This window comes from Heptranchias perlo, chromosome 13 (genome assembly GCF_035084215.1).
Source record: "Heptranchias perlo isolate sHepPer1 chromosome 13, sHepPer1.hap1, whole genome shotgun sequence".
Classification (NCBI taxonomy): domain Eukaryota; kingdom Metazoa; phylum Chordata; class Chondrichthyes; order Hexanchiformes; family Hexanchidae; genus Heptranchias; species Heptranchias perlo.
In genome coordinates, this window is record NC_090337.1 from 25,332,733 (window position 1) to 25,356,257 (window position 23,525).

Consider the following 23,525-nt stretch of genomic DNA (forward strand, 5'->3'; position numbering starts at 1 on the left):
CTTTGCAGAAGAGATGTTGACAATAATGAAAAGAGAAGTCTTTATGGTAGACTTCTGCCAGGTGAAGAAATGTATGCAAATCTAAGAGGTTTGCCTGAAAATATTTAAAATCCCTTCCTCTTCTGTCATCCATAACCTTTTACTTAATACTCGAGTGAAAATCTATCCAGTGAAGAACACGGATATTATCATATAGATAAAACCATAATTTTATAACACTACATTAATATTTTTAAAAAGACTTTACCAGTTTAGTGCATATCATCAAGCTTTTACCACAATCTGCCACTGATGTAAAGTTTTTTTTAAAAGTGAGTTTATTGCAACTAGTTCTCATTTCTGTTTGCTCACAAAAGAAATAGAATATTACCTTTTTAAAATAATTTTAGTAGAGGGTTTCTTAGGGTATATGGTTACCTATTGTAAAGATAGTGCACATCTGATTAAACTTAACATTTTGATAATTATTTGAATCAGCATGAAATTACAAAAGAAATTTTGCTGCCACTGAGGCTGAGGGTTTCTGGCAACAGAGATCCATGGGTCAAGCAAATGAAACAAATATGTAAAAGTGGGTCAGTTAGTGCATAAAACCCAAGGGAACTGACTTGAATTATCTTTTGATGTCAACAGATAGAATCAAAGATTTATAAAGATCTTTCTTGCTCTAACTACAGAGAACATATATTTGAACTTTTTTGATGGAAAAGATTACACTATGCAGTTAACCCACTAAATCTGTTTGAGTGGAGTGAAAAGAATCTCCTCTTGATGATAATACCTGGATGTGTAAATTCAACTTTTGTTTGAGTAGCATGGTAACCATGCAGAAGGTGCACTGGGATAGGTAGTCCAGTCCATTGTTGCGCTGATGTTAAAACTCCTGCCTGCATTCACACAATTCTGTGTAAAGAATGGAACCAAATTTTTGAGAATGGAAAATGAAGAACAAACACCGGTGCAGAGAGCTTGATTCAAAAGTCACCTACTCCAAAGATAGGGTGAGTGACATATGGAAGAAAATCAGCACTAAGCCATCCACCTGAGCTGATGCACTGCACCACTGAAAATATTTGTTTGGGACAATACTTTTGTTCAAACAATGGGGTTAATTGAAGTTTGGGTATATAAATTTAAAAAACGTTAAAAAATCAGCTGCTTACATTCCCAAACATCAATCCCCATTGCATTTTTGGTTGCCTACTTATTACCACCAAACGGTAACATACCTGAATTATGCTAACTAGAACTCCAAATGTGAAAGCCCCATCTTATCTTTGTGCTTGGGTAAATGTAGGTTGCATAATTTATAGTCTGGGCTCCTACCCTCAAAACTATCTAGGTCAGGCAAAATGGTTTCTGTATTTTAAATTTGGAAAAGGGGTGGACAATGATAAGTTACTTCAAAAGTAGAGATTATTAGACCACTTGTGGTTATTGGTTTTGTAGCAATCAACCTAGAGTTTAATGTTGATGCCAAGATATTGAAAGTTCATTTATTTTTCCACGATAAGGGAAACTATGAATAAACTATGAGGGTATGTAAATAAGCCACAGCTTTTCTTTTTATAGGTGGATTACAGAGGTATTTTATAGAGTTATGCAGGGGGGGTTTCTCTGCATTGAAAAAAATCTACAAAATTTAGATCTTGTACTTTCAATCCATCTACATTCACGTTTTTCTTTTTTATTTCTATATAATCATGGTGCTATCATTTGCTTGAAAACCTTCAGCCGCCATCTGACTAAAACAAAAGAGCAACAGTTGACAGTCCTGTTGTCTTTTCTTGCTGAAGGTGAGGCTGATGGAATGTAATCCAATAATTCCCTGAACTGCTTGGTGGCTGAAAGCCCTGCCCCACATCAATGGGAGGAAAGAAAAGGGAAACCTGGAAACTGGTAGCCAATTGACTCCCTGTGATTTGTTTCAAAATGGATAAAGTCCCTTAGCAACCTAGTGAAAGGATAGTGGATACTCTGCTGATCCTGTTTATTTATAGCCAAGCAAGCTGCGAAAATGTAAACATAGTTGATCAAACCATTAGAACATGAGATTTTTTTCTGCACTGACAGTTTTGAAATGGATTGTACAGCTGCAGGAGAGTGAGACAGTGGGGATATTAATGTGACTTTGTAGACTGGATAGGCAGAGCTAATGGGCCAGGTGGCTGTCGTTTGGACACATGTTCTATATCAAGTGCAGTCCTCAGAGTCTTTCTTATCAATTAGGAATTTAGACTTTTTGTCTTTTTCCCCCAGTGGCTCAGCAAATTTATCTGGTGAGTAGCTGAGCTACGCAAAGTGGGAAGGTTCCACGTTCAATTCCCAATCTGTGCAGGGACACTGAAGTTGATCGCAGCACCCAGAGATAAGAGTGGGTATAATCAGAAAGAGTTTCCACTCCTGATTGGTTTTCCTGATCTGTGCTGCAAGCTTGTGTATAAACATCAGGTGAGGATAGATTCTGGCTAAGTTATAATGCTCCCATCAACAATTGGCTTTCAATTGGGCAAAATACCAGGGAGCAACCTGTGCCTGTGGAATCGTACCTCAGCAAGGAGTAAGATGTTTTCACCAGAAAAGAGAAGTCAAAGTTGTAAAGGATGAGTTTGCTGTGAAGTTTTAGTTTATGTATACTGACTTACTTCAGATGTCCATATTGCTAGTGGGAAGATTTAGATTAGAACCAAATGAGGAGGAACAGGATGCTTCTTCCCATTTCTTCCTCACTCTTTCCCCCCCCCCCCTTTCTTCCTCACTTTCTCCCCCCCCCCCCCCCTCTTTCTTTCTTCCTCACTTTCTCCCCCCCCCCCTCTTTCTTTCTTCCTCCCCCCCCCTCTTTCTTTCTTCCTCACTTTCTCCCCCCCCCCCTTCTTTCTTCCTTACTTTCTCCCCCCCCCCTTTCTTTCTTCCTCACTTTCTCCCCCCCCCCTTTCTTTCTTCCTCACTTTCTCCCCCCCCCCTTCTTTCTTCCTTACTTTCTCCCCCCCCCTTTCTTTCTTCCTCACTTTCTCCCCCCCCCTTTCTTTCTTCCTCACTTTCTCCCCCCCCCCTTCTTTCTTCCTTACTTTCTCCCCCCCCCCCTTTCTTTCTTCCTCACTTTCTCCCCCCCCTTTCTTTCTTCCTCACTTTCCCCCCCCCCTTTCTTTCGTCCGCACTTTCTTCCCCCCCCCTTTCTCTCTTCCTCCCCCCCCCCCTTCTCTCTTCCTCACTTTCTCCCCCCCCTTCTCTCTTCCTCACTTTCTTCCCCCCCTTTCTCTCTTCCTCACTTTCTCCCCCCCTTCTCTCTTCCTCCCCCCCCCTTCTCTCTTCCTCACTTTCTCCCCCCCTTCTCTCTTCCTCTCTTCCTCCCCCCCCCTTTCTCTCTTCCTCCCCCCCCCTTTCTCTCTTCCTCCCCCCCCCCTTTCTCTCTTCCTCCCCCCCCCCCTTTCTCTCTTCCTCCCCCCCCCCCTTTCTCTCTTCCTCCCCCCCCCCCCCTTTCTCTCTTCCTCCCCCCCCCCTTTCTCTCTTCCTCCCCCCCCCCCTTTCTCTCTTCCTCCCCCCCCCCCTTTCTCTCTTCCTCCCCCCCCCCCCCTTTCTCTCTTCCTCCCCCCCCCCCCTTCTCTCTTCCTCCCCCCCCCCCCTTTCTCTCTTCCTCCCCCCCCCCCTTTCTCTCTTCCTCCCCCCCCCCCTTTCTCTCTTCCTCCCCCCCCCTTTCTCTCTTCCTCCCCCCCCTTTCTCTCTTCCTCCCCCCCCCCCCTTTCTCTCTTCCTCCCCCCCCCCTTTTCTCTCTTCCTCCCCCCCCCCCTTTCTCTCTTCCTCCCCCCCCCCCTTTCTCTCTTCCTCCCCCCCCCCCTTTCTCTCTTCCTCCCCCCCCCCCTTTCTCTCTTCCTCCCCCCCCCCCCCTTTCTCTCTTCCTCCCCCCCCCCCCCTTTCTCTCTTCCTCCCCCCCCCCCCCTTTCTCTCTTCCTCCCCCCCCCCCCCTTCTCTCTTCCTCCCCCCCCCCCCCCCTTCTCTCTTCCTCCCCCCCCCCCCCCTTTCTCTCTTCCTCCCCCCCCCCCCCCTTTCTCTCTTCCTCCCCCCCCCCCCCCTTTCTCTCTTCCTCCCCCCCCCCCCCCCCCTTCCTCTCTTCCTCCCCCCCCCCCCCCCCCTTCCTCTCTTCCTCCCCCCCCCCCCCCCCCTTCCTCTCTTCCTCCCCCCCCCCCCCCCCCTTCCTCTCTTCCTCCCCCCCCCCCCCCCCCCTTCCTCTCTTCCTCCCCCCCCCCCCCCCCCCTTCCTCTCTTCCTCCCCCCCCCCCCTTCCTCTCTTCCCCCCCCCCCCCTTCCTCTCTTCCTCCCCCCCCCCCCCCCCCCCCTTCCTCTCTTCCTCCCCCCCCCCCCCCCCCCTTCCTCTCTTCCTCCCCCCCCCCCCCTTCCTCTCTTCCTCCCCCCCCCCCCCCTTCCTCTCTTCCTCCCCCCCCCCCCCCTTCCTCTCTTCCTCCCCCCCCCCCCCTTCCTCTCTTCCTCACTTTCTTTCTTTCTTTCTCCCCCCCCCACTTTCTTTCTAACTGCGCAAGCTGGACTTTAAAGTGCATCACAGAAGCATTTGTATATGGCACTTATATGAAATTAAACCTTCTATTGGAATAGAGATGTCACTGGATGCAGTATATACCAAAAATAAGCTAACACACTACTGCACCATCACCAATCTGATAGGATTGATTTAGAAAGTGGAATTCAGTCCTCCTCATCCACCAGCTGCTTATTTTTCAAGTAGTTTTAATGGAAGTAGACTATAAGCACTGTTCAGCATGTTCCATGATATGGAAATTAGATTGGTTTAGACTACCTGAAAAATACTTCTGTGATGAGTGATCACTAAATTACCAAGTTATATTCTATGAGGAAGTTAACTTTTTAAAAATCATTTGAAATTTGAGTATTGCAGAACATTTGGAGTGAAAGATAATTTTAAAATGATGTTCTATGAGAAAAGGGCTGTGGGGAATGCAAGACCTAGTAGCCTTTCAGTGCCCTGCTATAAGCTGGAGGAAGCTTTGTTCCTCATTCAACTTAGAGCCTAATACAATACTCATTCTCTGTTCAGTTTATGGAATTGAAAAGCCTCCACTCTGTGCTTTAGATTGCAAGTTAAGTAGAAATTTACAGACACAAGAAAGGTTACCTCAATCTGTTGGTGATAAGTTTCATTAGTTCTCAGCTACACTGTTGGTGAGATAACTTGCATTAAGGGGAAAGATTACCTCAGGAGATGAACAGGCCTTCAAGTAGAAAAGTTGTGAAGTCTGGTAAATGTGAGGAAGAGTAACAGGAGGCTGTATAGAGGGAATGTCTGAAGATTTTTATTTAAAATGTTGCCTGAGGCCTTGTTCCTCTGTGGTAACTCTTCAATAATCTGTCTTACAGTCAGTGCTCCTGTCATCAGTTTATGGAAGGAGCACTTGTAATAAGATGGGAGCATTGCCAACTTTCCCCTTTATAATAAGAGGACCATCACCAAGTAGGAACTGTGTAAAGCCATGCCAAATGTGATCAGTATGTTGTGGATACAAACCCACAACCATTAATTTGTGAAGTGAACATTGTAACTACAGTATCAGTAGATATAAATAATTGTAAATTTTAACTTAGTAATATAGCAAATTTAGTTTGTGCATTATTTATATCTATGTAGATATATATATGTGTGTGTGTGTGTGCAATATAATTTTCTAAATTCAAGTTGCTTTCATCATAATCTGAGATTAATTGGTTGAAGTAGATGAAAACAGTAATAATTTGTTGAGTATGTTGGTATACAAGTACATATCATGATCAGGTGGACTAATGTCTGCTGTTGCCTGCATAGTGAATTCCTGAGCATAGGCAGAGCCCTGGGAGACAGCTTTTTTTTAAAATGTGTATATTATTGGGGAGGGAGGGGTAATAAATAGATCTAAGAGGGTTAGAAATAGAATTTTAAGCATGGAATGATTTTTTTTTTAAAATCAAGAATTAAAGTTTTTTAAAACAAGAATGAATTGCTGCACCCTGTGAGTGTTTACCTTTGGCTTCGGCCTCTATTTTCAACACTTGAATTTTAAATGAAATCGCTGCAAAGGTGATATTGTGTAAGAACAATTAGATTGTTACATAAAATAATTCACAGGCTATATCTGGCAAATTTGCAGAATATCTAACTGCACTCAAAAAGGTGTGTGTATTGTGTTTATCATTAATTTTAATACAGTAGTGTTAAATCCTGTCAGAACATACACTAGTCCTCATAACCGACTTGCATTTCATTACTACTTAAACATTACATATTTTTCCTTCAAGCCCACGAAGGGGTTTGATTATCTTCAACACCTAAAACATTAAACTTTCTGTTCTGTATTAATGGATGTGTTGTGTATCTCCAACATTTTCTGTTTTTATTTGAGATTTCTAGCATTTGCTGTTTTTCATTTTTGTTGTTACATACTTATACTCTACGATTCCAAGTTCTGGCCTATTCAATATGTTGTTTATTTCTTAACTTGCAAGTTTAGAATAATTTCTAAAATCAATTTTTTTTAATGTCAAACTTCCAGGAGTTTGTGTTAATGGGGTACTACTTTCAGTAAGAAATGGTGAGAGGTAGCATAATGGGTAACACATTGCTTTAATAACCCTTTTATCATAGCAATACTGTTGGCTTAGCAGAAACAAAGATATTGCATTAATATGCATCTGTCCAGACTTTTATACAAAACACCAACTTGCAGTGTCAGTATATTCTTTCCTTCAAAGTAATGATGATAAATGCATCTTCAGCTGAGTGATCTTATCCCATGATTTTATTGCAGAAACTACATCAGCTAATGCACTGAGATGCTTTCATCGGTAAAAGTTTTAGTAATAAAGTGAATATAGCCACAATAACCCGATATCAAACTAGTGTATATGTCTCTTATGATATTGCTTACAGTGAATCACAATGTAGCCTCTTCCATGGCATTTAGCTGTAAACTGGATTTCTGCCTTTATTTTGTCTCTAGCTGCAAGAATTGTTTTACGATATCTTCCTCCTGTTTACTGCTCGGCGACAGGAGCTCCTGAACAATTCAACGTCCACAGTTGAATAAGATTTTGAAAGTTTATTTTGAAAAAGATACCTCCAGCGACCGTGAAGTAAATATTTTTTGAATGGTTTCTGGGTTTAAAAAAAAATTAGCATTTCCCTTCTCCACTAAATAAATAAATTAGTTCTACTTACAGACTACACTTCTATAAATAAATAAATCTCTGTATGTTATATAGTATACCTGCAGGAGGGTAAATTTAACCCAATCCACCCGGCGGGAAACTGATGCGATCAGATCGACCGCCCGATTTTACTTTCCGATGATGCGTGTACCTATTGCTTGTTACAGAGTCTGTGCACCTACTTGCTTCACTATCATAGGCTTCTAATCAGGGCCGTTCTCGAGTTATCAGCCGCTGAGGGGTTGGTTAGCTCTTGCTAATTTTCTGGCTGGGCCTTGTAGGACGAGGCTGTCATTTCCGCGGATCTGTGCGCTTTGCAATGCAGCCACCGACCATGGCGTTTAGCTATAAACTGGATTTATGCCTTTATTTTGTCTCTCGCTCTGCAATAATTTTTTCTTTTGACGATATTTTCCCCCTGTGCGCTTCCATGGCAACTTCACTTCGAATGTGCCGACAGGAAACGGTCACTGGAGCTCGTGGGCCGCTCACCACAATCCAACCTCCACCGGCAGGGCTTCCGTTCAGCTGTCTAACACATTGCCTAGCATTTAAAAAAAACGTAGAGATGCGAAACCTATTTGTTTTTAAAATTAATAAACTCTTTTAATTTAAAAGAAAAAATATACGGTGTGATAAAATCCTAGCAGTTACTTTTGAAGTAAGTTAGTATTGGTGAAGGAAGGGAGGGCAGGCGGGCAGGGGACGACAGGAGGAGAGGCGAGGCCCCCCCCCCACCACCCGGGTGCGAGGAGGTTTTTTTTGTCTGTGGAAAGTCCTGAGTCAGTGCGGGAGCGGCAGCCGGTCCGGGACAAGGAGCGAGACCGACCGATAGACGACAGGGAGAAGCGGCAGCAGTGAGCGCCTGAACCGCGGCTACAACATGATTACCTCGGCCGGTGAGTGAGGCTGTCTGGCCCGCCTGCTTATTCCACCCCCCCCCCTTCCCCTTCGATCCGGACTGAGGGTGAAGAAAGCTTCTGCCGGCTGGGCCCGGACCCCGACCCCGGGAGATCTTGGCCCACTGGCTGATTATCCAACAGCCCAGGTCTCGGCGCGGCCCGTACGCCGCACATCGGGGGTTAGTTTCTGGCTTTAAATACTTGTGTTCAAGTTGGTAGTTTCCTGGGTCCGCGCAGCTGAGTCACTGAATGAATGAGGCCCGAGAGCGGGCACTGAAACCCTGACACCGGGGCCGCTTTCAGCAGCACCCAACCGACGGGATTGAATTATCATCTGTTGCTTTACTGTAAATCGAAGGGCTCGTACAAAAGAGAGCGTGGCCATCGCCAGAAAATAAAACCAAGTGAGGGTGGAATACCAGCACCGTGTGTGGTTAATGTCCCTAAGTCCAGAGCCGTGTCAGTGAGATACATGTGTTGACACTGAGTCCAGGACAGTAAGGTCAGTAAATCCAAGGAAGTATTAAGTGAGGGAACAGCTATTTATAGCGACCTATCCATATATCTAAGGAGAGATGCAGTGGAATGAGGACAGCCATGCAGCGTTATCTCGGTCATAGCAAATGCCCAAGGATAGGGGAATGAAGAGTGAGCCAGAGATGGACAGATCAGGAGGGGTGATTGAAAGATTGGTCAAAGGCTGTTCAAGTTTTGGACCAGTTAGAGTTTATGGAGGATGGGAGGCCAGCAAGGAGAACATTAGTAAAATTGAGTTCCACAGTGTTAAAAAAACATGGATAAGGGTTTCAGCAGCAAAGGAGTTGCTTTAGGGGCAGAGGCAGGAAACTTTGCGGAGATGGAAATAAGGGATCTTGTTGATGGATAGGACATGGGGTTAAAACTCAACTCTGGGACACCAAGATTTTGCACTTTTTGGATCCGATTTGGTGAGTAGCAGGAAGGGGATTGAGTCAAAGGCAAGGGAGTGAAGTGATTTGCAGGGGTCAAAAATTATGGGTATGGCTTTCCTATTTTGAGTTGGAAAAATTGCTTTGTCCATGATTTGATGTCAGACAGGCAATCTGACAAAGATGGCCATGGAGTCAAGAGAATTGTTCAGAGGTACAGGTGGGTGTCATCTGCATACTTATGTAAGCTGATCATAAACCTGCAGATAATGTCACCAGGTAGATGACAGAGCAGGATTGACCCTTGAGGCTTTCCTGAGGTAACAGTGTGAGTATGGGAAGAGTATTTTGAAGGTGATGTGCCAACTTTATTTGGGATAAGTAATAATGGAACCATGCAAGGGCAGTTCCTTGGCGATGGATAGTGGAGAAGAGGTAATGGAGGAGGATGGGATGGTCAACTCTATCAAACGCTGCAGAGTGGGTCGAGGAGGATAAGGAGGGATGATGCATCCCAGTCACAGAAGATGCCTGTTGTGATGGTGCTGTCATAAGGATGGAAGCCAGAACTGAGGGATTCGAATAGGGATATTTCGAAGAAATGGGCATGGCATGGGAGGCAATGACACATTTGGTGACCTTGGGAAAGATTGGTTGAAGTTAGTTGGAAAAGGCAAATGGGTTTGATGGTGAGTTTTTGAGGAGAAAATGAGGTAAGGGAAAGGAATGTTGCCTGCGGAAGGGCCTATTATCATTGTAAGCTTGCATGGGGCTGGGATGGGCAGTTGAGTGATCATTTTGTGGGCCATTTTGATATTCCTTGTTTGAATTATTAGTATGCAGATGGATTGTGATTATAAGCAAGAAAGAACCGTGCTCCAAATTCGTCCCAACTGTCTTGAAAGTTGTATGTTGGTTCAGTGTATTATTAAATGCAGCATAGATTACAGCATTTTTTGTTACTGTTTTTTTATACAGTATGATAGCAACCTCTGATTTTCAATGTAGGTAGAATCAATTCCAGGAACTGTAGCACTCAATACCCATCCCCAGACAGTAAAGTGCATTTTTAATAAAAACAGAAAATGCTGAAAACACTCAGCAGGTCAGGCAGCATCTGTGGAGAGAGAAATAGTTAACATTTCAGGTCGAGGACCTATCATCAGAACAAGTGCATTTTTATATTGTTTTAAACATAATAAATGTCCCACGGTGTTCAGAGGCGGAATGACCGCCAACTAGTAGCAGGAGAATTTGGAGGTGGCTGAAGGCATGGTTGAAGAGGTAAGTTTCAAGGAGGCTTTTGAAGCTGAGGAGAGAAGCACCCAGGTGGAAGGATTTGGAGGAAGAGTGTGGAAGAAAACCACACACATTAGAAGATAACTGCAAATTTTGTTGGTTGTGTAGACCTGGAAACTAAATGGTGGTACATTATTCAAATAAATTGTAATAGATTGGGGTTAGAAAGATTCTTATAGGAACAAGAGTAGGCCATTTAGCCCCTCGAGCCTGTACTGCCATTCTGTTGGACCGTGGCTGAGCTGTACCTCAACTCCACTTATCTGCCTTTGATCCATATCCCTTGATACCATATCTAATGTCGATTTCAGTCTTCAAAATTCCAATTGACCCACCATCCACAGCCTTTTGGTGGAGACAGTTCCAGATTTCCATTACCATTTGTGTGAAAAAAGTGCTTCCTGACTTCACTTCTGAATGGCCTAGCTCTAATTTTAAGATTATGTGCTTTTATTCTGTATTCTCCCACCAGAGGAAAGAATTTCTCTGTATCTACCCTATCAAATCCCTTTTTATTATTTTAAACACCTCAATTATATCACCGCACGACCGTATAAATTCGAGTTAATACTAACCACGTTTATGCAACCTCCTCGTAATTTAACCCTTTATGCTCCAGTATCATTCTGGGTGAATCTGCACTATATGCCCTTCAATGCCAATTTATTCTTCCTGAGGTGCATTGCCCAAAACTGAATGCAGTGCTCCAGATGGGGTCTGATCAAGGCTTTGTACAACTGAAGCATATATTCCTTCCCTTTGTGTTCTAACCCCCTTGATATAAAGGCTAATATTCTGATTACTTTTTTAATCTGTGCATTAGCTTTTAATGATTTGCGAAGCAGGACACTCAAATCCCTTTGCTTCTCCACAGCTCCTAGTTTCTCCAGTTTAAGAAAATATTCCGAAATGTCTTGGATCCAAAGTGGATGACCTCACATTTTGCTCCATCTCCCACAGTTTTGCCCATTCACTTAATCAATTTACGTCCCTTTGTAACCTGCTGCCCCCATCGACACATCTTGCTGTACCTTCTCAGTTAGCGTCATCTGCAAACTTTGATGCACGACTCTCGATTCCTTCAACCAAGTCATTGATATATATGGTGAAAATCTGAGGCCCCAGTACAGAACCCTGGGGAAAACCACGTGTCACATCCCACCAATCAAGGTAGATTCCCTTTATCGCTGCTCTCTGTCTCCCATCGCTTGTGCGAAACCTTATCAAATGCCTTCTGGAAGTCCATGCAGACAACGTCCATAGAAACTCCCTTATCCATCATATCAGTGACCTCTTCAAAAAATTCAACTAGATTAGTCCGATATGACCTCCCCTTCACAAATCCAGGCTGACTCCCTTTGATCAGCTTATTCATGATGATAGATTCCAGTAACTTCCCCACAACTGAGTGGTGGGAACATTGCATCATAATCCCCTTGAACAAACTGCACATGCCAAAGAGGGTGCTGCACAAGCAGCTCTCCAGTCTCAGTCACGGGCTACTCTTCAGGAGATCACTGGAAATAGTGGACTGGGTAACTTGCCATTTTTGTTTTAATTTTTTTCCCCTACTCTCAATGAGGCGGTTTCTTGATCTTCCTTTCCTTCTCTCTTCCCCCTCTTTCCCCCCACCCCCCAGCAGTAACAGCATATGACTTAAGGAACTGGTGATGTAAGAAATTCCGGGTACAGTTCTAAATATTGAAATTTTATGTTGTGCATGTCAATAAGAAATAAGTATGAAAGCTGTTCTTGATCAATACACTGGTTAATAGAAATAAGTATGAAAACTGTTCCTGACCAAAACACTGTTTTGTTTGCTGTGTACAGTTCTGTAAGTGCAAAGAAGGGGGGAAAAAAGTCCACATATTATAGTTCACTATTTGTAAAAGTTTAGTTTCTATGATGTCAAACCAGTATATTTTGCTGTGGTTTTTGTTAGCCAATGTCATTCAGTTCATCCTAGTAATCCTCAGATTACAAAATTAAAATATTTTTAAGATGTTTCTCCCTTTTTACTAACTGGTGAATTACAGTTTTTGGTAGGTTTTGTTGCATACTGGTACTATTAGCTACTGCCAATACTTGGGGTCAGTTATATGGTGTGATACCTTGGAAGGGATGGATCATGGGAAATTGAATCATGGGCCATGTCACTCATTAGTGCCAAAGGTGAAAGAGTTCTGTGCATTTGTTTTTTTTCTCCTAACCTTTTCATTTGTAGTCATGTTTTTGGTTTCCAACACAAACTTACATGGTTCAATAACTTTTTTATTTGTTCAATTTTCTCTCATCTTCCCAAAGGCAGTAACTCTTGCTGGAGAATGGTTCCATGCGCAATTGCAGGTCTTTGGTTTCTCAAACAAGTTGGAATTATTCATACACAAGTCTTGAAATTGAGTGGCAGCAAGCTATTCGTCCTTTGGGGCACTACACAACCGAGCCCTAACTTGCTGTATTCTGACATCCACATACACACATCCAGCAGAGATTGCTAGATAGTGATTGGGAGCAAGAACCCAGGCTGATTTCCTTCTCCATAATCCAGGAATGTTAAGGTCAATTGTAGCCCCTTGTCACTGCTATGGCTGAGATTAGCTAACCCAGCATAGACCAAGTGTCTTAGCTGGGGCCTTCTTGCTCTGTATAGCTCAGTTGCTCACTGCATCAGGGCATCATGTGTATGCATTTTTAACCATATCTATTTGACTGCAAGACTTTTTAAAAGCAGTCTCTCTAATGATGGTGGTTTAAATGGCTCTACTCTGGATAAATCTTGTCTACTATGATTGTATCTGTGGAACAAATCTAGCCCAAACCTGATAAAATTGGTAAAGAGCAGATGCTGTCCGAATGCATCATTTGCACTGTATTATGGAGATTATTTAACTTGTCTCTGTTTTACAGGGAATCTTCTGGATTTTTTTCAGCATACATTCTTGAAATGCAACTTGTTCATTTTTATCTTTTTGGTCTTGTTTTGTTGGATGTTATGCTGTATCATGGTTGCTTTTATGAAAACTGATTCTTTTATTGGAAGAAGTTGAGAATTGAAAAATTCTGTTAGTAAAAATATTGGTGTCTCCTGAAATGAACTCTGAGCAGCATGGAATGTCTTGGTTCCTGAGCCTGCCATTAGTAACTATTGAACTAGGCAGTTTCTTTTTTCAATTTCACACAATCTGCTCGACTTGATTAATATATTTTGTGCTAACTTTTTCTCTTTCATTGCACTTTATAGCTGGGATAATTTCTCTTCTGGATGAAAAAGAGCCACAGCTCAAGGTAAGCGGTTGATCTTCAGAAAAACAATAATGCAGGGTTTAGGTATGCTGTGTGATTTGGGAAACACTGCTAAACACTTTGACTGCAGCTTCATTTTTTAAAAAAGTGTGTAATCTGTTCACAACGTAAGATGAATTGTCATTGTAAATAACATGGGAGTGAAGTCTCTATGTACTTTGTAAACTAAAATTAAATGCTGGAACTAAAGCACTGCTGAAATAATTGGTAAAAGACACCTGAATGTTAAATTTAGGGCAGTATTTGTATTGTTTGTAATAATTCAGAAGCTGTTAGCGCCTTGTGGTTACAAGGTTGAGTTTCTTCACTGCCTGTGAATGTTGAGGAGCTTCTTTGATTACTAACTGGATTAATAACCGAGTGACCCTGTATCACATTGTTTCGTCTCAGGACATTAGTGTTAGTGTGATACTTTTTGAGAAGTCTGCAGCTTGCTTTGCGCTTCTAACTGAAAGAGGCAGCATACATTGTATATTGAAACTTTCCTTGGTTAGTCATCAAAATTGTACTCAACACCCCTGATTAAATGTTTAATTTCATTTTTTTTTCTGTTCTAGGAGTTTGCTCTGCACAAGCTGAACTCCATAGTCAATGACTTCTGGGCTGAAATTTCAGAATCTGTGGTTAAAATGTAAGAGATTTATACTGTTCTGATGGTTTTTGTAGGCATGTGATTTTCTGACTTGTTTTGGTAGTTATAATGGAGAGACTTTATAATTGTTGTGTACTGTAAAATGAACAATTCCAAATTCATCAGCTAATTTGTTTATTAAACGAACATCTTGTGAGCGCTTGTATATCATCACTAGTTTTAGAATGGTAGTGTCTTGGTACTCAAGCTTGCTGTGCTACTTCTAAAAAAAGGTAACCTGCAAACTGTCTGTACATCCATCAGATGTCAATTGAATATTCAGTCAGTTGGCACAGCCCTCAAACTTAATTGTGTGAGAAAAACACACACACACACACACACACACACACACACACACACTTCAAAGTTTGCATATGTAGTAAAACAGTGATGAGGATATTAACAAACTTCAGGAGGACATAGACAGACTGGTCACATGGCAGATGAAATTTAACGCAGAGAAGTGTGAAGTGATGCATTTTGGTAGGAAGAATGAGGAGAGGCAATATAAACTAAATGGTACAGTTTTAAAGTGGCTGGAGTAACGGAGAGACCTGGGGATGTATGTACAAGGAAGTTATGCTAATTCTTTATAAATCACTGGTTAGGCCTTAGCTGGAGTATTGTGTCCAATTCTGGGCACCACACTTTAGGAAGGATGTCAAGGCCTTAGGGTGCAGAGAAGATTTACTTGAATGGTACCAGGGATATGGGACTTCAGTTACATGGAGAGACTAGAGAAGCTGGGGTTATTCTCCTTAGAACAGAGTAGATAGGGGGAGATATAATAGAGGTGTTCAAAATCATGAAGGGTTTTGATAGAGTAAATAAGGAGTAACTGTTTCCAGTGACAGAAGGGTCGGTAACCAGAGGGGACAGATTTAAGGTAATTGGCAAAAGAACCAGAGGCGAGATGAGGAGAATTTTTTTTTTTAAGCAGCGAGTAATGAGCTGGAATTCACTGCCTGAAAGGGGGGTGGAAGCAGATTCAATAATAACTTTCAAAAGGTAATTGGATAAATATTTGAATGGAAAAGATTTGCAGGGCTATGGGGAAAGAACAGGGGAGTGGGACTAATCGAATAGCATTTTCAAAGAACCAGCGCAGACACAATGTGCTGAATGGCCTCTTGTGCTGTATCATTCTATGACCACTAAAAGGAGAATAGGTGCTTTTACATTGGTCTTTAGCAGAAGCAACATCATCAATTGTACCTCGCTCTCAATGATGTCAGTACTTTGCACTTGAGCACTGGCTACAATGTGATGGTCATGTTCGCAGATTAGCAAACATCATGGTTCTACCACTTTGCAGGAAGGCTGGTTGTACTATCCACAAATAAATGCAGGAGAGTGATGCTGTTAGCTTGCTCTGCTAAGGCCTAGGCAGCAATATATAATCAACCATTTAATGTAAAGGTGCTGATATTGATATTGTGCTCATTTTTAGTGAGGAACTGTATGAAGATGAGACGTTCCGGAGTCGGGAGTTTGCTGCCTTAGTGGCTTCTAAAGTTTTTTACCACCTGGGAGCCTTTGAAGAATCGCGAAACTATGCGCTTGGAGCTGGGGACCTCTTCAATGTTAATGATGAATCTGAATATGTGGAGACCATTATAGGTTAGCATTCTTTAATTTCCATCTCTATTTACTAACTCTTGTGAATTATTTCATAAAGTTTATTAAAAAATGTGATGCTTTAAATTTGGTATTTATAGATCCACAGTTGGGTCTTTTTTGTGGATCTTTCTGGGCTATCTTAAACCTGCTTTTGGTGTATTTTTTAACTCTTTGGAAATCTTCAGCTTTTGAAAGAGTATAACCAAGTTGTCATGGTCTGTTTTTATCTTCCACCACCTGCTCCCCTGGTTGTTGTAATTATATAAGTTTTCTGTTTTAGTTAGTACAAAATGTACTCTAAACTGTTCACCAATAAATAGCCAGATAATAGGAACATAGGAACAGGAGTAGGCCATTCAGCCCCTCGTGCTTGCTCCGCCATTTGATAAGATCATGGTTGATCTGTGATCTAACTCCATATACCTGCCTTTGGCCCATATCCCTTAATACCTTTGGTTGCCAAAAAGCTATCTATCTCACATTTAAATTTAGCAATTGAGCTAATGGATTATTACATACAAGAGTTCAGAATTAAATTAGACTGACTGTCAATTTGGATGATGTGCTTGAATGTGCTGTTTTCTTTGTTTTGCCTGTATATAATTGGGAATCTTGTTGCCTACATGCATATCATTTTAGTTATTCACAATTAAAAATAACAAACTATTAAGAATTTAATTTAAGATCATTGGAGAGATTTAACGTGTTATACTTACAATATGCGCTACACTTGCGCATTCTAATTTCCTTATGAAATTGAGTGCCACTGTAGACATAAGCACTATTATGTACTCTATACATGTCTGCATACGTATAGTGGTGGTCTGACATTTGAAATGGCTTGTGTAACAGTGAGAGAGGGATGATATGTGAGCCATAGGCTTTTGAGAGCTCTCTATATCTGCTATAGGGGTACAGCTTTAAGAAATTGTATAAAATGTCAGAATGATCTATAAATCTCTAAAGGGAATAAGGTCAATCAGGAACGACTAACTTTGTAGTTTACGGACCCTACTTGTTCCACAATATCATTTGGGCCCTGCCATTGAGCCACCAGTTTGCTCCCGGTCGTTGGAACCAGAAGCAAAATTTGGTCGCCCTAACGGAACTGCCTCACCCTGGCCTGCTTATTGTAGTAGATCCATTGGTTTTCTTGGGCCTTTTTCAGGTGATCCCCTACTATAGGAGTGACTATCTCCACCCTCTCCTTCATTTTCTACCATATTCTGAGAGGGGCTATTCTGTTTCTCCCATTCCTCCCTAATAACATCTAGAAGCCCACAAGGTTACCTCCCATAGAGAAGCTCGAAAGGTGAAAACTCTGTGGTGGCCTGTGGAACTTCTCGAATTGCAAACGTTAGGTATAATAAGAAGGCATCCCAGTTCTTGCCAGCCCCCTCTACTACTTTCTTTAGCATACTTTTCAAAGTTTTATTGAAACGCTCTATCAACCCATCGATCTGGGGATGATATACCAAGGTTCGTTGAGCCTTCATCTTTAACAATGCACATAGGTCTCCCATCAGTTTGGATATAAACGGAGTCCCCTGATCTGCCGGAAACTCTTTTGGAATTCCTACCCTGAAAACGCCCATACCAATTCATTGGCAATGCTTTTTGATGCCATATTCCATAAGGGAATAGCCCCCGGATACCTGGTTGCATATTCAACTATCACTAGAATATACTGATATCCCTTGGCAGACCTACCCAAAGGCCCCACCAGGTCCATTGCATTTCTTTCGAATGGTACATCGATTATGGGTAGGGGGATCAACAGAGCGTGAAGATGAGGTTTAGGTACTGCCAATTGACATTCTGGACAGGAATTACAGTACAATTGAACTTCTTTATAAATCCCTGGCCAAAAAAATTGTCGTAAGATTTTTCTCCTGGGTTTTTTCTATCCTGAGATGCCTGCCCAACAAGTGTTTATGGGCCAGATCAAATACTAGCTGTCACAAGGGTTTTGGAACCAATAGTTGTTCTGTCTCTACCCCGTGCTCACTGGCCACCCTCTACAACAAATCATTCTCAATTATATAGTAAGGCCCAGCCCTTTTTAATTTACCTTCCACCAGGTGTCTATTAACTGATACCATTTCGGTTTTTACGTTCTGAAAAGCTGGGTCATTAGCTGGTTCCCATTTAAAATCGGTCATATTTATGGGAAACTCCTTTAGGGAGTCTTTCCTTCTCCTAAGATGATCCTTTCAGGAACCTTCTCCCTCTGTGTCCGATAGAGGTGCTCTATTAGTGGAAGGAGTCTTAAGTTGATCTCCTACTAAAATAGTTGGGATCTATTCTTTAGCTCCTCGAGCCTTATCACACCTCTGCTCTCTTAGATTTTCATTTCTTCCCAATCCCCTGAAATGTGTCAGGGTCCTCTAAGGGAAAATTTTGAGCAAACTCCATGGGCATATTCTGAACCTTGTTTTTAATGAGGGCTTCAAATTCCGGAAGATCTCTTCCCAGGATCACCAGTTGAGGGAGGCCAGGGACGACTACGGTGGCAATCTCCTGTCTTTTCCCGACATACTCTAAAGCCACCATAGTGGTGGGGTAATACTGCACATTCCCATGCATGCACCAGACCCCTGTTTCTGATCCATGAAGTGACTGGGAAGGTCGGACCAGATTGGCGGCTACCAAGGTCACAGTGCTACTGGAATCAGTCAGTGTAGTGACCTCTTTACCATTTATCTTTATGGGTTTTAAAAAAAAAATGGGTGGCCTCCACATGGCTCACAGTTTGCACTATGCCAATCATATAATCCTCTCCAGGGACTGAGTTCTGGTTTCCCAGACTCCAGTCCATAGATTCCCCAGTGTTCGGACATTGTCTTGCAATATGCCCTAACCCATCACAATGGTAACACCCTAACAGCTTATTAGATTTAACATTTTTAACTTTATCAAAAATGTTACAATGTCCCTTCACACCTTCTTGCTCCACTTCAGCACCTTCCTTCAGTCTTATCGGGATCTCCGTGGTTCTTTGAGGTAGGAGGATGCCATAGGGTCCTAGAGGAGACGTCTACTCGATCGCGAACCAGTTCCTTCACTGCCTGATGTCACTCTACTGTGGCAGTCCACTCCTGGGTGTCTGCCGGCTCTTTGTCCGATTCATCTCCTGACATTCGGGGATAGAGCTCAGATGAACCGGCCCGTGACAGCCAGCTCTACGAACTTTGCCAGGTTATTTGTCTCAGGCTGCAGCCATTGCCATGCCAGGTGTATCAGGTCATATATCTGTGATCTTGGAGCTTTCCCCACCTCGTAGGTCCAGGCTTGAAACCGTGGAGCTCTCACCATGGGGGTTACTCCAGTACAGGCCAGGATTTCCTCCTTCAGCGTCTGGTAATCAGCTGCATCTGCCAGTTCCAAGTCAAAGTATGCCTTTTGGATGTCTCCTACTGAAAAAGGAGCCACAATCCCTGCCCACTGTTCTTTTGGCCACTTTTCCTGCTCTGCACATCGTTCGAAGACCAGAAGGTACACCTCCTCTTAGTGTCTGGGGTCATCTTTTGCATTACCAAGCTAGGCCGGATAGGCTGCAGGTCTGTCGTCTTGGGTCCTCCCGACGCCAGTCTCTGCTTCAAATTCTGGATCTCGGCCTCATTTCTTTCCACTGTCACCTTTGTGATCCGATTCATTTCTTGTTGGAGTTCCTGTTGTGCCAATATGGCCTGCATGAATGCTCTCCTCATTTCCCCCATGATGGTGGATCTTGGCCTTTCTCAGAGTCCCAAATTCCACTTCTAACACTGTGCAACAAGCTTAAGCAGGCCCAGGACCCAGTGGTCAATTAGTAATGTTCAAAACAAGTGAGGTTTATTCACCCATGGCTGTTTTGTCTTTGAGTGCAGAGATAAAACAGTAACGGCGATTACCCCATACTGATTCTTAGCTCCAGCCTCTCCCCAACTGAACCATTTCCCTGTCTTTTGTCTTTCCAGGCTGGAAGTCGTTCCTGATTGACCTTAATTGCCTTTAAAGATTTCTTATAGATGTACCACCTCGGTCATTCTGACATATTATACAATTTCTTAAAGCTGCACCCCGATAGCGGATACAGACCTCTCAAAAGCCTTTGGCTCTCATATCGTCCCTCTCTCACACTGTTACACCCTGGAACATGCTATGTATATTGGGAGGGTATCTTTAGACTCAAATTTTTTGAACCCCAAAATTAAAAATACCCCAATTAAAATGAATTACGAACTCAGTGCTGAACTAGGACAAAATTCTAGATACAAGATTAAATGCAAGAGATTGAGATCAGAGAGCAAGAGAAATTTCAGAGGCTGTGAAATTCACTTCCAGGGTTAGTGGTTGAGGCAGAAACTATACTGACATTCAAGATGAGATTGGATGAAGGGTAAGGAGTTGAAGACATATGGGAACAGGACATGTAAATGTGATAATAGGACTATTTGCTCATGTGGAGGGTAAACACAAACATGGACTGTTGAGCCAATTGGTCTGTTTATGTTGTAACTCCTATGTATTAAAGCAGCTTGGTATATATTTGTGCCCTCTGATCTAAAGGATGTTACCTCGGGGAGTAGTATGGTTAAATCTATAATAAATGTTCTACCCTGCCCCAGCACTTGGACTCTATATTAGACCAGTGTGATATTTTCTATTTCGAACACCATCCATGGCTAGCTTTTCTAAGTGATATTGCCATATAGTACCAAATTAGGAAGTTTGTGCTGTGGGTCCATGCCTGCTAGAAATTGAGTTCCGTACTGTTCATACTTATTTCACAACAGCAACTTGCATTTATATTACACCTTTACTGTAGAAAAATGTCCCACGGTGATTCAGAGGCATGAAGAAAATTGATGCCAAGCCAAAGAAGGAGAATTAGCTGGGGTGACCAAAAGCTTGGTCAATGAGATGGATTTTGAGGATTAGAGGAATATGGAGGGGTGTAAGGAGGGAATTCCAGAGAGTGGAACTGAGATGGCTGCAAGCATGGCTGTCAGAAATAAGGCGAATAAAGGTGGGCTTGCAAAAGAAGCTGGAGTTTGGGAGGGTTTAGTAAGACTGGAGGAGGCTAGAGAGGTAGTGTGGGACAAGGCCATAGAGGAAATTATTTTGTACTCGCTAGACAAAGGAAATTGAGCTCAGAGGTGAAGGAGGGTATGTTAATCCACTGCACCATCCAGTTACTGAGCTTTCATTTGTCTTTTTTTCCACTTTCTGTGTTCCCTTGTGAGCAATATTTGTCAGATATTTAAGCTTCAGCGTTTAATTGTTGGAAGACAGTATTTTTGTGAGTTTGATAGCCATCGTGACATTACAGTATGGCTGCAAGAAGGGATTGGCAACTTCAATTCTTTAATGCATGGCAGTGGGTAGTCTTGATTTGGTTCATGTGACCATTGTTTAATGAGATTGTCATTTCTTTATTGTAGCAAAATGCATTGATCATTACACAAAGCTTCGTGTTGAAAATAGAGATCTACCTGATGGTGAGGAGAAATCTATTGACCCTCGATTAGAAGGTATTGTGAATAAGATGTTTCAACGCTGCTTTGATGACCACAAATACAAACAGGCAATTGGCATTGCTCTAGAGACCAGACGGCTTGACGTCTTTGAGAAAGTGATTCTTGAATCCGTGAGTATGTCTTGTTTTAACATTGCCATTTATGATTTATTACACACTTGCTTCTCTCTTTCCACCCCCTCTCCAAAAAGGTAATTCAGTATTGGCCTTTATTGTTGTCATATAATTAATGCTGAAGTTTTAGTAAACCTGTCTTGTGGAAGTTTTAAAATAGTGTTCCTGGAGGGAAGATCTGTTGATGTAGTCTTTAGTTAACAAATTTTGTTAATTGCGGATGGCATGTCATCAGTTTGTAAGCCTTTACGTTTTTTTGACAAACACAGTTTGCTTAATATTAAGTCCCAAGGAAGCCATGTGTTGAGATACTACCATATTTAACTGTACTGTTTCTTCACAGAATGATATCTCTGGGATGCTTGCGTACAGTGTGAAAGTATGCATGTCACTGATGCAGAATAAGCAATTCAGAAATGAAGTCCTGCGTGTTCTGGTCAAACTCTATATGAATCTGGAAAAACCAGACTTCATTAATGTGTGTCAGGTAATACCATTTTAACCATATATCTATATAAGTCTTGCCTATGGTGCACACTTCCTGTCCACAAACCTTACTTCCTGATAGATTTTTGATAATGCTTTGATAGTAACGCTCATAATTGAAACTAACCTATGTAAACACTTACCTGTCATGATGTAGTTGCAGACTTCCCACCATTGGTGACACCATGGTACCTCCCCATTCCTGTCCCAATTGTTTGACCTTTGCCCACTGTTCCAGACTTTAGGGCTGTTCCTGTACCCATTTCCCCCCTCTGCCCTGCTGGCCCTTCTTGTAGCCCCCACTCCGACTCTTCCAGGCCACCTGCTGTCATGCCAGCTATTAAAGCTAGTTAAAAAATGTTGATGCTGCCTGGCTCGACTATCCTGGTCTGCCCTGTCCTGGCACTCCAGGCCTTTAATTTTTTTTTCTTGGCCTGCCCATCCAGGGAGAAAGAATGTGGGTAAGAGATTGCAAAGAGAGATAGGGTGGAGAAAAGTTAGGTGTATGATATGATTAAAAGTCTTGCATATGCTGCGCACTTCCTGTTCTCAAACCTTACTTCCTTTTGTTACGATTTTCTGTCGCCCCTTTTATGTCAACTTTTTAAAATACCAGAACCCTATCTCAATGTTTTATGATGGCAAAAAAATCTGAAAATGATGTAATAGTAAAAGCCCATCTGCCTGTTATGCTGTAGTTGGAGGCATGCTGAGCAACCAGCACCACCTGGTGGCAACTCTTACCACCATTTTGTTTTTAAACATTTTTTTCCCCTGCTGTTCATGCTGATGATATGGTGTTCCAAATGTTCAGTACGGACAAGACACGTATTTGTAAATTTGAATTTATTGTAGATGAAAGTTTGCACTAAAGATGTTTTTGTATAGTTTGACATTTAGGAGAGGTAGTATTGAGATTTCAGACTGTTGATTTTATTACACCCAAAACATGACTTAAAAATTTGGTGTTAAACATTTTCCTACAGCACTAAGTTTGAGTATGTTTTAAATGCCAGCAGGTGGCACACTTGTGCTATTACCTATGCCCCTGAATTGGACCTGTAGTTGAGATTCCAGGAATGCTATTTCAGATGCTGTTGCAGATGGGATTTGATCTGACTTTTGTAGTTTTGTTTCTGCAGTGCCTCATTTTCCTGGATGACCCTCAGGCAGTGAGTGATATCTTGGAAAAGCTTGTAAAGGAGGACAACTTGCTGATGGCCTATCAGATCTGTTTTGACTTGTATGAGAGTGCCAGCCAACAATTCCTGTCCAGTGTCATCCAGAACCTTAAGACTGTAGGCACTCCCATTGCTGTGGTACCAGGTTCTACAAACACAGGCACTGTGCCAACTGCTGAGAAAGAAAGGTAAAGTTGCTATACACAAAGTCACAGTGGATACAAATTTAATTGTATTTTCTGGTAATCAGCTTTATATTGATAAACTTTCAGTGATTGTTTAGTAACAATGTTGATAGGCATATAGCATATAGAATGACAAACGCTTGAAAATCCTCATTTGACTCCACAAA

General features: G+C 42.2%; 1 protein-coding gene across 1 annotated transcript in view; it reads left to right on the forward strand.

Moving 5' to 3' along the window:
* The first annotated feature begins 7,955 nt into the window (after positions 1-7,955).
* psmd1 (proteasome 26S subunit, non-ATPase 1) overlaps positions 7,956-23,525 on the forward strand; it is a 126,199-nt gene continuing 110,629 nt past the window's right edge. The window contains exons 1-7 of the mRNA XM_067995180.1: positions 7,956-8,107; positions 13,559-13,602; positions 14,178-14,251; positions 15,702-15,871; positions 21,298-21,503; positions 21,850-21,993; positions 23,135-23,361. Of these exons, the coding sequence (XP_067851281.1) occupies positions 8,092-8,107; positions 13,559-13,602; positions 14,178-14,251; positions 15,702-15,871; positions 21,298-21,503; positions 21,850-21,993; positions 23,135-23,361 (881 nt within the window). The 5' untranslated portion in view covers positions 7,956-8,091. The remainder of the gene's footprint in view (positions 8,108-13,558; positions 13,603-14,177; positions 14,252-15,701; positions 15,872-21,297; positions 21,504-21,849; positions 21,994-23,134; positions 23,362-23,525) is intronic.